At 36.7% G+C, this 12,563-nt stretch overlaps 1 protein-coding gene across 1 annotated transcript in view; it reads right to left on the reverse strand.

Moving 5' to 3' along the window:
- Positions 1-4,223: 4,223 nt before the first annotated feature.
- LOC149775265 (uncharacterized) overlaps positions 4,224-12,563 on the reverse strand; it is a 155,547-nt gene continuing 147,207 nt past the window's right edge. The window contains exons 16-17 of the mRNA XM_089944380.1: positions 10,574-10,707; positions 4,224-5,847 (exon numbers count right to left, since the gene is read on the reverse strand). Coding sequence (XP_089800506.1) covers positions 5,703-5,847; positions 10,574-10,707 — 279 coding nt within the window. The 3' untranslated portion in view covers positions 4,224-5,702. The remainder of the gene's footprint in view (positions 5,848-10,573; positions 10,708-12,563) is intronic.

Consider the following 12,563-nt stretch of genomic DNA (forward strand, 5'->3'; position numbering starts at 1 on the left):
TCAACATCTTTCTGAATTGTCTCGATGATTTTTCCCAATCATATATGTAGCGCTATCAAACAATGACATGATGCCGTTGTTGACATAGCCAACTCGTACTTCATTTACATACTCTGTATCATCTGTTCTTATAATTTCACCTTCTACCTCAATAAAAGCCTCAGTGGGTAAAAAATATCTGCTTGTATCATGAACTTGTAATTCAATTCTTCCACGCAGATTTGATTGTCTTGCGTCATAAGAATAAAATTGATAATCGCGCAAAGACTCATCTTTAAGGACTGGTGCTTCCATATCAAATGCTGTGTCGGATATAAGTTTAAACATTTTTATTATAATTATTGTCGTCTGACACGAGAATTACCGCCTTCGGGAAACTCCGCTTCCTGGTATCAAACGATATTCTTTTCTGCTTCACTGTCCCGCTGAACATCAAGGTCGCTAATTTTAATTTTCGGATTGATTTATTATTTTGCTGAAATTTGCAGGCATGACTTCAGTGCTTGGTAATTTTACTGGTAGTGGTTTCTTTCTTTGATTGCCGAGAATGCCTTACCAGCAACGTTGACGATTGCACCATGAGCTTGTTCACGAACAACGTCGATAATTGTTTCGCAACAGGTGCTACTTTTGGAGCTTACCTTCGGGATAATCCCTGAACAAAATCATTAAGTCCATCTGGGTAAATCGCTCTGTATGTTGGTAATCGTGAGTTTATTACTCTGACCCTTACGGATCCCCGCGGACTATTGTATACGATCATCTTATTTTACTTGCCATTTATCGAATCATGGTGACAACTAATCACTGAGTCAAGGTCGTCAGCTCGTCAACGAGTTCATCGACAAGTTCCCGGTAAACGCTAATATCCATCATACCACCTGTAAATAATTGTTGACAAATATCAACTGCTTCATTAATTATTTCCCGATAATTATTACTGGCTCGTTTTCCTCCTATGAGAACTTCTATTCGTTACACGTCATCGAGAATATTGTTGGGACAAGTAACAAAAGCAATTCCCATTTTTGGAGGTTCTCCTAACAGTTCAGTAAGAAAATCTGTATCTTCCGTTTGTTGTTGTCCTGTTGCTCTGTCTGTTGCAGCGGTGGAGGAAGTCGTAATAGTGGTTGTGACGAAACACGCTGCTGTTGACAAAGTTCATGTCGAATTTCTTCTATCCGTTTTTGACGAAAATCTTTTACATGTTGTAAAATCAGGCTCTAGTCTGGATGATTTGCATCAACCTTTGATAATTTTTAGCAGCACAAAATACTAAAGGAATCCATTTAACTGACTTTATCTTCGGTTTGTTAAATTCGGGTTTTAGGTATCTTTTTCTGATACCATCCCAAATGCAGCAATACCAATTTTTTCTATTGGATTTTTTCTGGAAAATTGTTCAAGGGCATAATCAGTAAATATATCAGCAGGGGGTATTTGTTATTTCGGTGGTGGAGGTTGATACTGCGGTGGTGGAGAAGAAGGTGCAGAAGGTTGCTGTATCCTTTTACGAAACTCCCTATCAAGTTTTTTTTACTTCTTTAACAAAGAGGTCGTATCTGATATTTTTTTCCTTGTTGTTTGTCGTAGTATATACGATATATCCATGTAATAAATTTTCGTCAGTTACGGATTTATAACCCGGTTTTAATATTTTAGTTTTATCATATAAACCAAGTAGTATTTGTTTTCAGGTAATTCACGTTCTTTAGTATTTTTAATATATTCAACAACACCCTTGTTCAATTTTTCAATCAACTCAATATTTTCCTTTCCTAACTTTGGGTTTAGATGCACGACCTTTTTTGCACATCGGCAATTTCAGTACGAACTTTGCCAATACCTTCAAGTATTTCTTCAACGACATGCGGAGGATGTGCGGCAGATATGTCATTTGGAAGCTTTCTTAAAATCCATTTTGTTTTTAGTTTCTTTTGCTATTTTTGCAGTTTGCTCAGCAGTTAGTTTTGATACTGGAAGAAGATCCTCCTTAATAGCCGTTACGACTTTTTCAGTAACTTCTCTGACAGATTTAAATAACTGTTGTGTGCCTTCTGCGTATTCAACTTGAGACTCTTCCCTTTCTTGTAGTTTTTTCCTGAAAGAATCTCTCACGGGGAGAATTTTTTTAATTGCTTCTAGTCGCTCTCGAGCTAATCTAGCTGTATAAGATTCTCCGAGGTTTGTCATTATTTGATATAATTTTTTTTAATTGATAGCAGCAGAGAGGGTGCGACCTCGATAAAGCGTCAAAGTGGTAAAACTGACGATATGTTTTTCGAAAACGACGACGCGAAAAAAAGTAACAGAAAACTAACCTCCAGGGAGACTCTCGGAAAGTTCGAAGCCTCGGTAGACAGTAGACATTCAGTAAACATGTATCTTGTGCTAAATTCCCGTAGACCTCTATACATTTCGGATGGTAATCAAACGGTGGGTGCTGTATTGTATATGTGGTGTGCTTGGATAGTAATGAAAAAGCGGGTGTTGTATTGTACGTGTATGTGTTTGCTTGTTTGTGATAGTCACGTTACCTTTCCCGTTTGTCATCATAGACCGATTCGTCCCCATAAACCCTTTTGTCGCTACAAACCCTTATGTCCCTATACACACTTTTCATTGTTAAACCTATGGACCACTTTCACATAGGAATTCCCATAATAACCTTTAATGGCGGCCATTGAGGTCAAATGTAAAACTGTTACAAAGTCACTCCACTAAGGGCAATCACTTGAACACAGTGACCCGTTGTACACATTTTTGTCCATACAGAGTCTCTCGTAAGTTATATATATATGGGCCCATTTACCATAGGATTTCTCACATGTCCCCCAAGTGTCTCTTTTGACCCCCATTCTCCTCAAATAACTGCTTATGCTATAACACGAAACTAGAATCTGGGTCGGATTAAAGGGCCCTAAGCGCTGAAAATAGTATGGTCCCCCCATGTGAAACTAAAATAGAAAACAATATTACAGGTTTCTCAATGAAATATGGATCAGTTCAATAAAAATCCATATTGTACAGTTCACAATATAATATGATATTTATATGAGTGTATATTGTAGAGGAACTCAGAAGTAAGAGAGATGATCACCACTTCCGAGCACAGCTCCTGTGGCCTAAGTGGTTAGTGCGTCCGCCTCGGATGCGGGAGGTTGCGGTTCGAACCGCAGCCAAGTCACATCAAACACTTGTACAGATGGTACTAGCAGCTGCCTTGCATGGTTCTTTGCATTAAAGGTTAGTGTTTCGTTAGCCTCGTGTCAGGAAAATGTGACAGAGTGGAACATGATGCTACATGTCTGCGGCATGATGCCCCAGTGCTAGACGTCACTATAAACTGCCACACTGCAGACGTTGTAGACATTTGACCGAAAAAGCTACCTTAAAGATCTAGTTCACGAACACACACACCCACCCCCCACCCCCACTCGAAATGATATTATCTTATTGCAGCAACAGAACGCAGCATTTAAAATATATTTATAAACTCTCGTTTTTCTCATCGCATGCGTTCTGTAAACGATTGGCACAAAAGTGAGCTGGATGTGTTCTATGTCTTTATGTATGTATATATACATACATATATATATATATATATATATATATATATATATATATATCTGTGTGTGTGTGTGTGTGTGTGTGTGTGTTACCATAAAATCATTAGGAATATAAACTCTTTATGTCAATAGGTGTTTTGGTTTTGGTTTTGCTGGTTCCTAGGACAGTTTCAAAATTATATTGGCTATATCATGCTGGAAATTTATTTTAGTGAAACCATCCACTGCTTCATCAAGGGAGCCTCTTTCGACAAATCTTGAGTCTGAAGAGTTGCCGTAGGGAAAACCTTTCTTAGCCTATACCGCAGAGATGGCAATTGAATGGATGCAACACGATATATTCAGAATAAAGGGACTAGTGCAAATAATAACCGAGTTCGATGCGTACCGCAAAGTACAGTCGTCTCCCAGCAATATGATTATTACTGCTAAAACTGCCTTACAAATTTAAATTCAACACACACCGCTGCTCAGATTGTAAACATTAGTTCATCAAAAGACGAGAAAACAAAACCAGAAAACTACGCCATCCTTAATATTTGTATTTTATCTGCATGGAGATTTGTAAGGTTTCGATGAGTTATGTACATATACTTGATGCAATTAGCAAGAAAACATTCGATAACAAATTCTTGTATATTCTACATAACGGATTCAAGTTACAAAGGCAACATAAAAGTTCGGTGAATTTAATTTTCTGCATGTAGAAAGCTTACGAAAATATTCAACATTCGTATTGAACCAGCTTATAAAAAAGTTAGGCAAACCTACCAAACGTGGCTGTTACTGTAATATTAATTCTTAAAATTTCCCTCCAATTTATTGTGCAAGTGTCGATTATCATTGAGACAAGAGATACGGGTTTATATGGTAGTTTAAGTTTAAAGGGTTTTAAACAGTCAGATATGGTAATATTAAAAACACATTTCACATAGTTCACATATCTGATACTGATAAAGATTCTGACCCATAGGACTTGGAGTCTGTATTTGTCATCTCTGTATAAGCAAGAATTTATACTGTTAATGAACTCTAGCTTGGTCACCATTCTGCAGTTTTGATAAACTAATGCCATTGTGTAAAACTACCAATCTGTTCTCTGTAAATGGTAGTCGTCTTGAGCCTAGCTTGGGTGTACATTAAAAATTGGGTGGGAATCTACTTTGTGTTGGATGTTATTGTCTGCAACGTTTGTACCCCGTAACAGTGGCGTACATAAATAATTTTGACCTGTCAAAACACGCTATAAGATCTAGCCTTATGATAGTGCTCGCCAGTTTGATTAGCATGCAACGTGAAACTATATTTCACAATATTGTCTACATTTGTAAAAATAGAGCGTACCATGTATACTACATATTTTTAATGAATGTACACATTATTATTTACAGAGATATATCATATATACTCTGGATGCAAATTGATGTACTGTATATCACAATGCAAAACATGCAATTCTATTTATCAACTTTGCTTACCGGTACAGTTGCACAAAAACGAATCCGTTATCAAGAAAAAAACAATAGACGTAAAGCCAAACGTTAAAACGATAGGCTTGGCAAAACTTATTACTTTTAGATCGAAAGAAAAACTGCAAATCAGTAAATCTTTCCCTGGTAGTGTGAACACAAACTATTGCCATGATAATACAAAAGAGAATACAGTATACAGTAACACATAACATATGTCTACATGAATTGATTACTATCTTGCAGGTTGTTCATGACGATAAACGTCTCTCGGTGTTCTGTAAACCGGAAAATGTGGTAACTTTTGTTTGACATCGTTGTGTAGACGACATTCTTTTCCTTTCTAATTGGAGGTAAGGACGCATCCATTTCTGATTGACCTAGGTTTCGATGTACAGACTGAGATATATCTTGTTCCGTTTTTGGTGACGATTCTTGGGGCCCCGAGTGGCCGAGTGGTCTATAGCGCTCTCCGTCACGGATCACTGCCATCTCACCTCTGTCTGTGTGTGTTCGAGTCTAGGGCTCGGCCAATGTGGATATGTGAGAAAGCTTGCCGGTAGCTTCTTGTGGGTCGGTGGTTCTTTCCGGGGTTTTCCCGGGTTCTTCCTCCACCATTAATACTGGCCGCCATGTATAGCCTATCTTGTGCTGAAAATTGGCGTTAAACCCTGTAACAACAATAACAATGATCCAAAGGGGTCGGGTTTTTTGGTGACGATTTTTGATCCAAAGGGGGCGGGATCTCTTTATCTTGGCTTCTAAACATACTACACAATGGGGTTTGCACACGAAGGCGAAATGGCAGCCTGGAAAGAAAATTAAAGTTTGACTCATTTCCCTTACTCTGTTCATTTTGCCTGAAAATTATCTATTCTGCATAGACTTTATAACGGATCATAGTACTTAAAAGAAGTCCTTTTGACAACTGAGCCTATTAGTTGGATGTTGTCGTTGATGAAAAGGAAACAAAATAATACATAAACACAACACACTTCGGACACGAGCCTTTGCAACTGCCAGATAATCATTATTATTATTATTATTATTATTATTATTATTATTAATAACAGTAATAATAATAATAATAATAATAATAATAATAATAATAATAATGATAATAATGAGGACTTTGTATAGCGCCTAATCTCAAGAAGCTTTAAGCGCCTTACAACATTAGACAACACCTACAACATATAAAAGACATATATAATGATATGATTACAAACTAAACACCATGAAATTAGAAAACATAAACCATGCTGAAAATATTTTAGATAGGAAATACTATTAGGTCTTTACGGTTGTTTTTGCATCAAAATAGGTGAGTGTTTACAGCTCTCATGAATGAGATCACAGTGTCTTTGTGTCTAAGTTCAGTGGGCAATTCGTTGCACATTGCTGGGCCCTTGTAGGGAATTCCTTCTCTCCTTCCGATGTCCCTCCTAGCTCCTTCTCCTTGACTGCTCTTCTCCAGCGTCTCCTCCTCGATTCCTTAACGCCCTCCTCCTTGACTCTCCGACTATCCTTCGATTCACAATCGACTTCTACACTAGTCTCTATTCCGTCTTTCTCCTAGAGACTCGGAACTAAACCACACCGGAAGCCCGCCCCCAAAAGCTTCCTTTACGTAGCTTTGTCTTTTATTAGAATTTCCTATCTTTTCGTGCCAATTCACGAGTGGCTTCCCGGAGTTATTGCTACAACTTCACAGCACGTTTCACAATGACTTGGGTTTCTAGTCTATCGTACTCAGTTAAATTCGGGTTGAAATGGTGACCAGACCCTCTCTCATTTGCGATTGGATATCGATTCTACCCTGTTCTATTCAACTTAGACAATGCTCCGACCGTCTATCAGCGTGCTGAGATTTACGACGCCAATAAGGGTCCCTTGTTTTTGAACAAAGTTTTCAACGTCCACATGTGATTTTTGACACCCAACAAGATGGGCTCTCGAAACAATTACAAACAGGGCCACTATAGCAGCGGGATCTAACATATATACATGGCTTCTAACCAATTCCTTTGTTCTTGACGTAATCGCGGCCAGGCAACGTGACAACTGTAACTGCGCTCCTTCATCAGGTCTTCACCCATTTCAAATGACTGGCTTTAAAGATAACTTACGTAAAATTATATGGTTTATTTCTTTATTTACTATTTGTTTTGGAGGTGATTTATTTATATCGCTTGCTGTTACATTAATAAAGAACTCAGTAACACAAAAAAGAAACACATACGTATGAGATGTTATCTCAGCAAGTCGTCTAATAACATTTAAAATTTAAACCCAATGCCGCCTTGTATCATAAATGTCACCTTTCCGTCGATGTAACAAAAGTTGGGAAGGAAGGAAATGATTTATTAAAAAAGTTCTCTGACAAATACCGTTCTTTGAACTAATCAAGATGTTAAATTTAAACGATGTTTAAATATTCAGTTTAGAATTAAGAGGTTCCACCAATTAATATAATCAAAGAAGTCTCTCGTAATTGTGAGAGTCTAAGCTTTGCTGCAAGAGCAAACGTACGTAGACTCCGAGAGGAATTTGAAATATACTTTTTCTCGTAAAACACTTATCCCAGAAGGCTCTCAGAAAGCAATTGGTAACCAAGGCAGCTCGTAAGAGCGCACACTAACTCTCAAGATAGAGAAACAGAATCGATGGAATTATATACGTTAGTATAATACCATAAACACGAATTCGTACAAAAATACAGAAAAAGAAAACATAAGAGGGAATACTACTCACTAGCAAGGAAAACGAGCAAGGAAAACGAGAAAACATAGCGCAGGCTTACAACGCAATAAGGAAACCATAAATATTTTTTAAAACAAGAATAATTGAGACTGAAGAAGGGCCATATCTTGAATGCAACCATCAGGAAGATACCCAAGAATTAGATATGAGACACATACCGAGGGAAAGAGTACCTACTACGTCCACAGTAATAATAGCCCTACAAATTAGGAATCAGGACATTTTAGAACAAATTTATTCCATCAACAGGAAAGTATATGAGGGATACATAATACGACCAAGATGAAATTGCCGGTATTACAGTCTGGAGAAATAAGTATTTCGGGAAAGACAGTAATAGTTAAAGACCCAGAACCAATTCTAAAAATAAGATCATGAAACAGATAGGAAAACTCCATTTATCGGATATACCCATGGAAATACCATTGGAAGAACTGCCGCCTGTTTCGAAAAACAATTGGGTATAAGGATAGAAAAGTATAGACTGGCAACGGTTCCATGATTCTCCATATACAACGGAATCAGAATACTGGAAATTGAAAAACAAAACTAAGAGGGGTCAAAATAGCTTTCTTCTTACATAGTTTTCTGACGAAAGCTTGGTATAAGGGATGAATATCCACCGGAAGTGCAACAGATGTGGGGAGGCAGGTCACACCCCACATAAATGCCCCAAAACTGCGGGAGAAAACCAGTTAACGAACACAAAACAAGTATGAACAACTACGATGGAAATCCTCTCGACTATAAGGCAACAAGAACAAAAATAACAACAACACCACCAACAGGATCAGTATCATCAACACCAAGGACAAAGCGTAATCCAACAACAACAACATGAACAAAAACAACAACAACAACAATGTGATCAGGAACGCCAACACAATGTAGAAAAAGAAAACGTTCAATATGGGCAACAACAAAGACAACAAAATGGACAAAAAATGGACAAAAGACATTACAACTACAGCAGCAAAAACAAGAGACACAGCGTTTAAAACAACAAGGAAAGTAAGAAACTAGGAGCCTAAAACAACAGAAGAAACAACAACACCAGTTAGCACACCAGTTAGTACCACAAAAAACACTCAGCAACAACAACAGAAGGCACAACAACAAGTAGGAGGAAACCAGCAGAAATACTCCAAGTGAAACAAAAGAAACATACAACGCCAATTATGAAGAAGATAAACATAAAATAAGGAAAATTGGAAACAAAACCAGAGCAGAGAGTAGCAAAATGAAAAAAACAACGGAAACAATGCAAAATTAGATAGAAAAATATCTGGAAGCTAACATGAACGAAAATTTTAAGGAAAGATACAACCAGGAAACAAAATCAGAACAGAGTAGCTAAAAGACAAAAACACCGGTAAAAACACAAAAGAGATAAACAATGCAAAATGAGATGAAATTTATCTGGAAGATTATGATGATTGCCTGGAAGAAAATTCGGATAACCAGGAAACCAGAACGGAATAATCAAAAGATACAAAGCCAACAACACCGCCAGAAGAAGAATTAAACAGAGACAGACGTATAAGGAGAGCATTAAAGAGACAAAAGAGAGAAGAGACAAACATGAACGAAACCTACCTCCTGGAAGACGACGAATACTTTGATTAGAAAAATTATCTTATTCAAGAACAAAAAAAGATACGATATGTACACACACACACAAATAAATACTAAATATAAATGTATACAAATAGAATACCATGAAACTCATACAAAAGTAGAAAAATATAAATAAAGAGAAAAATATAGCACATACAAGCACAAGCAGGGCAGGAGGGCCTCCCTAAATGGAACGAGAAGATCAACCCGGGAGCGCACGCTCCCCAAAAAATAAAAAATAAAAAAAATATTTTTTTTATATATATAATTACTATCTTTTTCCGGAATGCTTCAATCTGATACATTCGACAATTCCATTAATAACTACTCGCATAACTACAACATTCGCATCGCGCACAAATTTATTTTAGAGGGGTTGAAGAGAGGCAGGCATCTTTCTTTTAAGCATATCTTCGAAGAATAAGCATATATAAAAAGTAAGATGAAACATGTTGATCACTTGGGGTTTTTAAATATACTTTGAAGGGCAAATTTAGGCTGAAGACAATCCGACAAAGACTGTTCCTAGCTTGTTATGTGCACATCAATAACGTCATAAAATCTGGTGTGCTAGCCTTCGATTGAAATCCACTGACTCACGGATTTGCTAATCAACATTGGATTAATTCGTACACATGTGGAAAATGGCAGGGTATCTCAGTTCGAGGGAGACCTTACAGGCTCTTAATGTGACGAAACATCGAAATTAACTGGTTTTAATGAAACCCAACTATGTTAAAGCCCAACATCTTTCATGATTCAGTATTATTCAAATGACGTTGCATTTATGATTTTGTTTAATCTAACGGCGGCATTTGGGCTTAAAACAACTGTGTTTCACAGTACTCAAGGGAGCATTGTCTCAATTAGATAACAAAAACTACCGTGCAACTATGCTCTAATATTGACAATTGTCTTAAGATAATGACACAACATTTGCTTGAATCACATTCAGTGATCACATCAAAATACCATGACATATAAAGTGTCATACAGCGCGGCAGACTTTAAAGAGATATATTCATGGTATGTCAATTAGGCATGTATGAATTGGCAATGAAACTACACTATGCATGATCGGTATATCAAACAAGTATAAAATAAATGAGATAAATTGAATGCTATTAAAACTTTATTCATTAGGAATTTCAGTACCTTGTCTTCCTGATTGAATCCTCGTTACCAGAAAGAATTTCTACGGCCTCCTGGGGCGTAAGAAACCAGATGTATTTCTGCTTTTCTCTAGGTAGCAGTTCACGAAGCGTATCAGTCGCTGATGACGGCCGAATCTGAAGGAATGAATAGCACGTGTCAAGCTTTTTGTGTGTAAATAGCCTAGACTGTATGGAACTGCTTATAGATTTGGATATAACATTTGTATCCCAGATTATTTGGGGACATTAAAATGGTTCAGATGACATGAAGTTTATAAGGCGAAATGTCTTTGCAGATCACTTCGCCTTACAATCATTCTCGTCCATATTATAAATATATCCTTATACAAGATGAGTGACATAAAGCGATTTCAGTATTAAAAAAATCGTTTATAAAATATGAAACAACAATTAAACCTCAGTGGGTTTTTGTAGCTCCCTTGTCGCCTTTGTTTTATATAAGCTTTGCGTAAAAACCTATGACAATATGAGACATAAGTTTTGTATTTATCTGGCCAAACTACAAAAACTATAAAGCCACAAACAAGAAAACTTCAATAACGGATTCCACGATCCCCAACCACCACCCTGACCTCGTTGAAAGCACCATAGTGTAGATTTATAGAAGAAGGGACTAGATGATAATGGTGATATGCGAAATGAGTTAAGATATAATTTGTAATGGAAGAATGATGATAACGTAGAACACTAACAATCGATCCGAGTCAGGTCTCATTAATGTAAAGCTGCATTGAAAAATGTGTACCTGTCATTCAGGACCTATAACTCCACTAAACGATGACATAATATGATATTACTAAACTTACAGTTAAGTTAAATCAATATGGAGCTGGATAACCCAACAAGCAGGGACCATACTTACTCCAAAAGAGTGCTGAGCAAAACCTAAAGCAACACTAGCAATAAAATTCAAGACCGTTTTCATTAATATCAAAAATTTGAACTTCAGAAAGGGAATCATTGTGCACAAATGATAGCGGGTGGGTATGCGTATCAGTGGCCGTATCACGTCGTAATTTTACTCACGGTAGTTTTTGTCAATATTATCATGCAGGTAACTATATTTTTCACATGTCGACAACTGAAAGCGAATGCATCTAAATCTTTAGAGGTATAAAATTGCTAAATAATTATGTAGAAGTTTGTGATCAAATTCCGCCAAGGACTTATGACTATAATAAAACAATATTTACCAAATAAAAATGGAATGATACGTAATATAGGGGCTATAACTCCACTAAGAGTTGAATATATATATATATATATATATATATATATATATATATATATATATATATATATATATATATATATATATATATATATAGTAGAAATGGAGACACGATTCTGTGAGTTTTTTGCTCAAAAACCGATGTTGATGGATTACAATCTCAGATACTGTTACATCGAACAGAAAATGACTTTAAAAGCAGAAAATCAAGCTCAGGCCTGGCTTCAGATGAATACTGATCAAGAGATGTATTGATCAGAAACGAATGTGTAAGGGTCTGAAAAGCAGGAACTCTTCTAAACGATGTAGTAGAAGGTTCAAAAGAGGGCTAAATATACGGATTCTAAAACATTTTGGTTGACATCTAACAATAATTTAGAGAGTTATGGTGCTGAAACGAAAGTAAATGGGTCTGTCAATTAGGGACAGTAACAAAACTCATCGTTGACCCAGAGAGCTGAAACTTAAACGCCGCAAATGTATGCCAAGATTGGTTGATGTCTAAGAGAGTTACTTGGTGAAAATGGCACATTCGGGGCTGTAACACGGCTAAATGGCGATATAGAATGTTGACAATTGTATTCAGGAAAGGTTCTAGAAGTTCAAGCCACAAAAGATGTTTGGATGAAGTCCAACAATAATCAAGGGAGTTAATGTGTTGAAACGTAAAACAATGAGCCTGATATTGATCGGCTAGAAGTCAGTTTAACGATGATGCATATAAATGAAAATGGAAACA

The sequence above is a fragment of the Sinohyriopsis cumingii genome, chromosome 19, assembly GCF_028554795.1.
Source record: "Sinohyriopsis cumingii isolate HCF-2022 chromosome 19, ASM2855479v2, whole genome shotgun sequence".
Classification (NCBI taxonomy): domain Eukaryota; kingdom Metazoa; phylum Mollusca; class Bivalvia; order Unionida; family Unionidae; genus Sinohyriopsis; species Sinohyriopsis cumingii.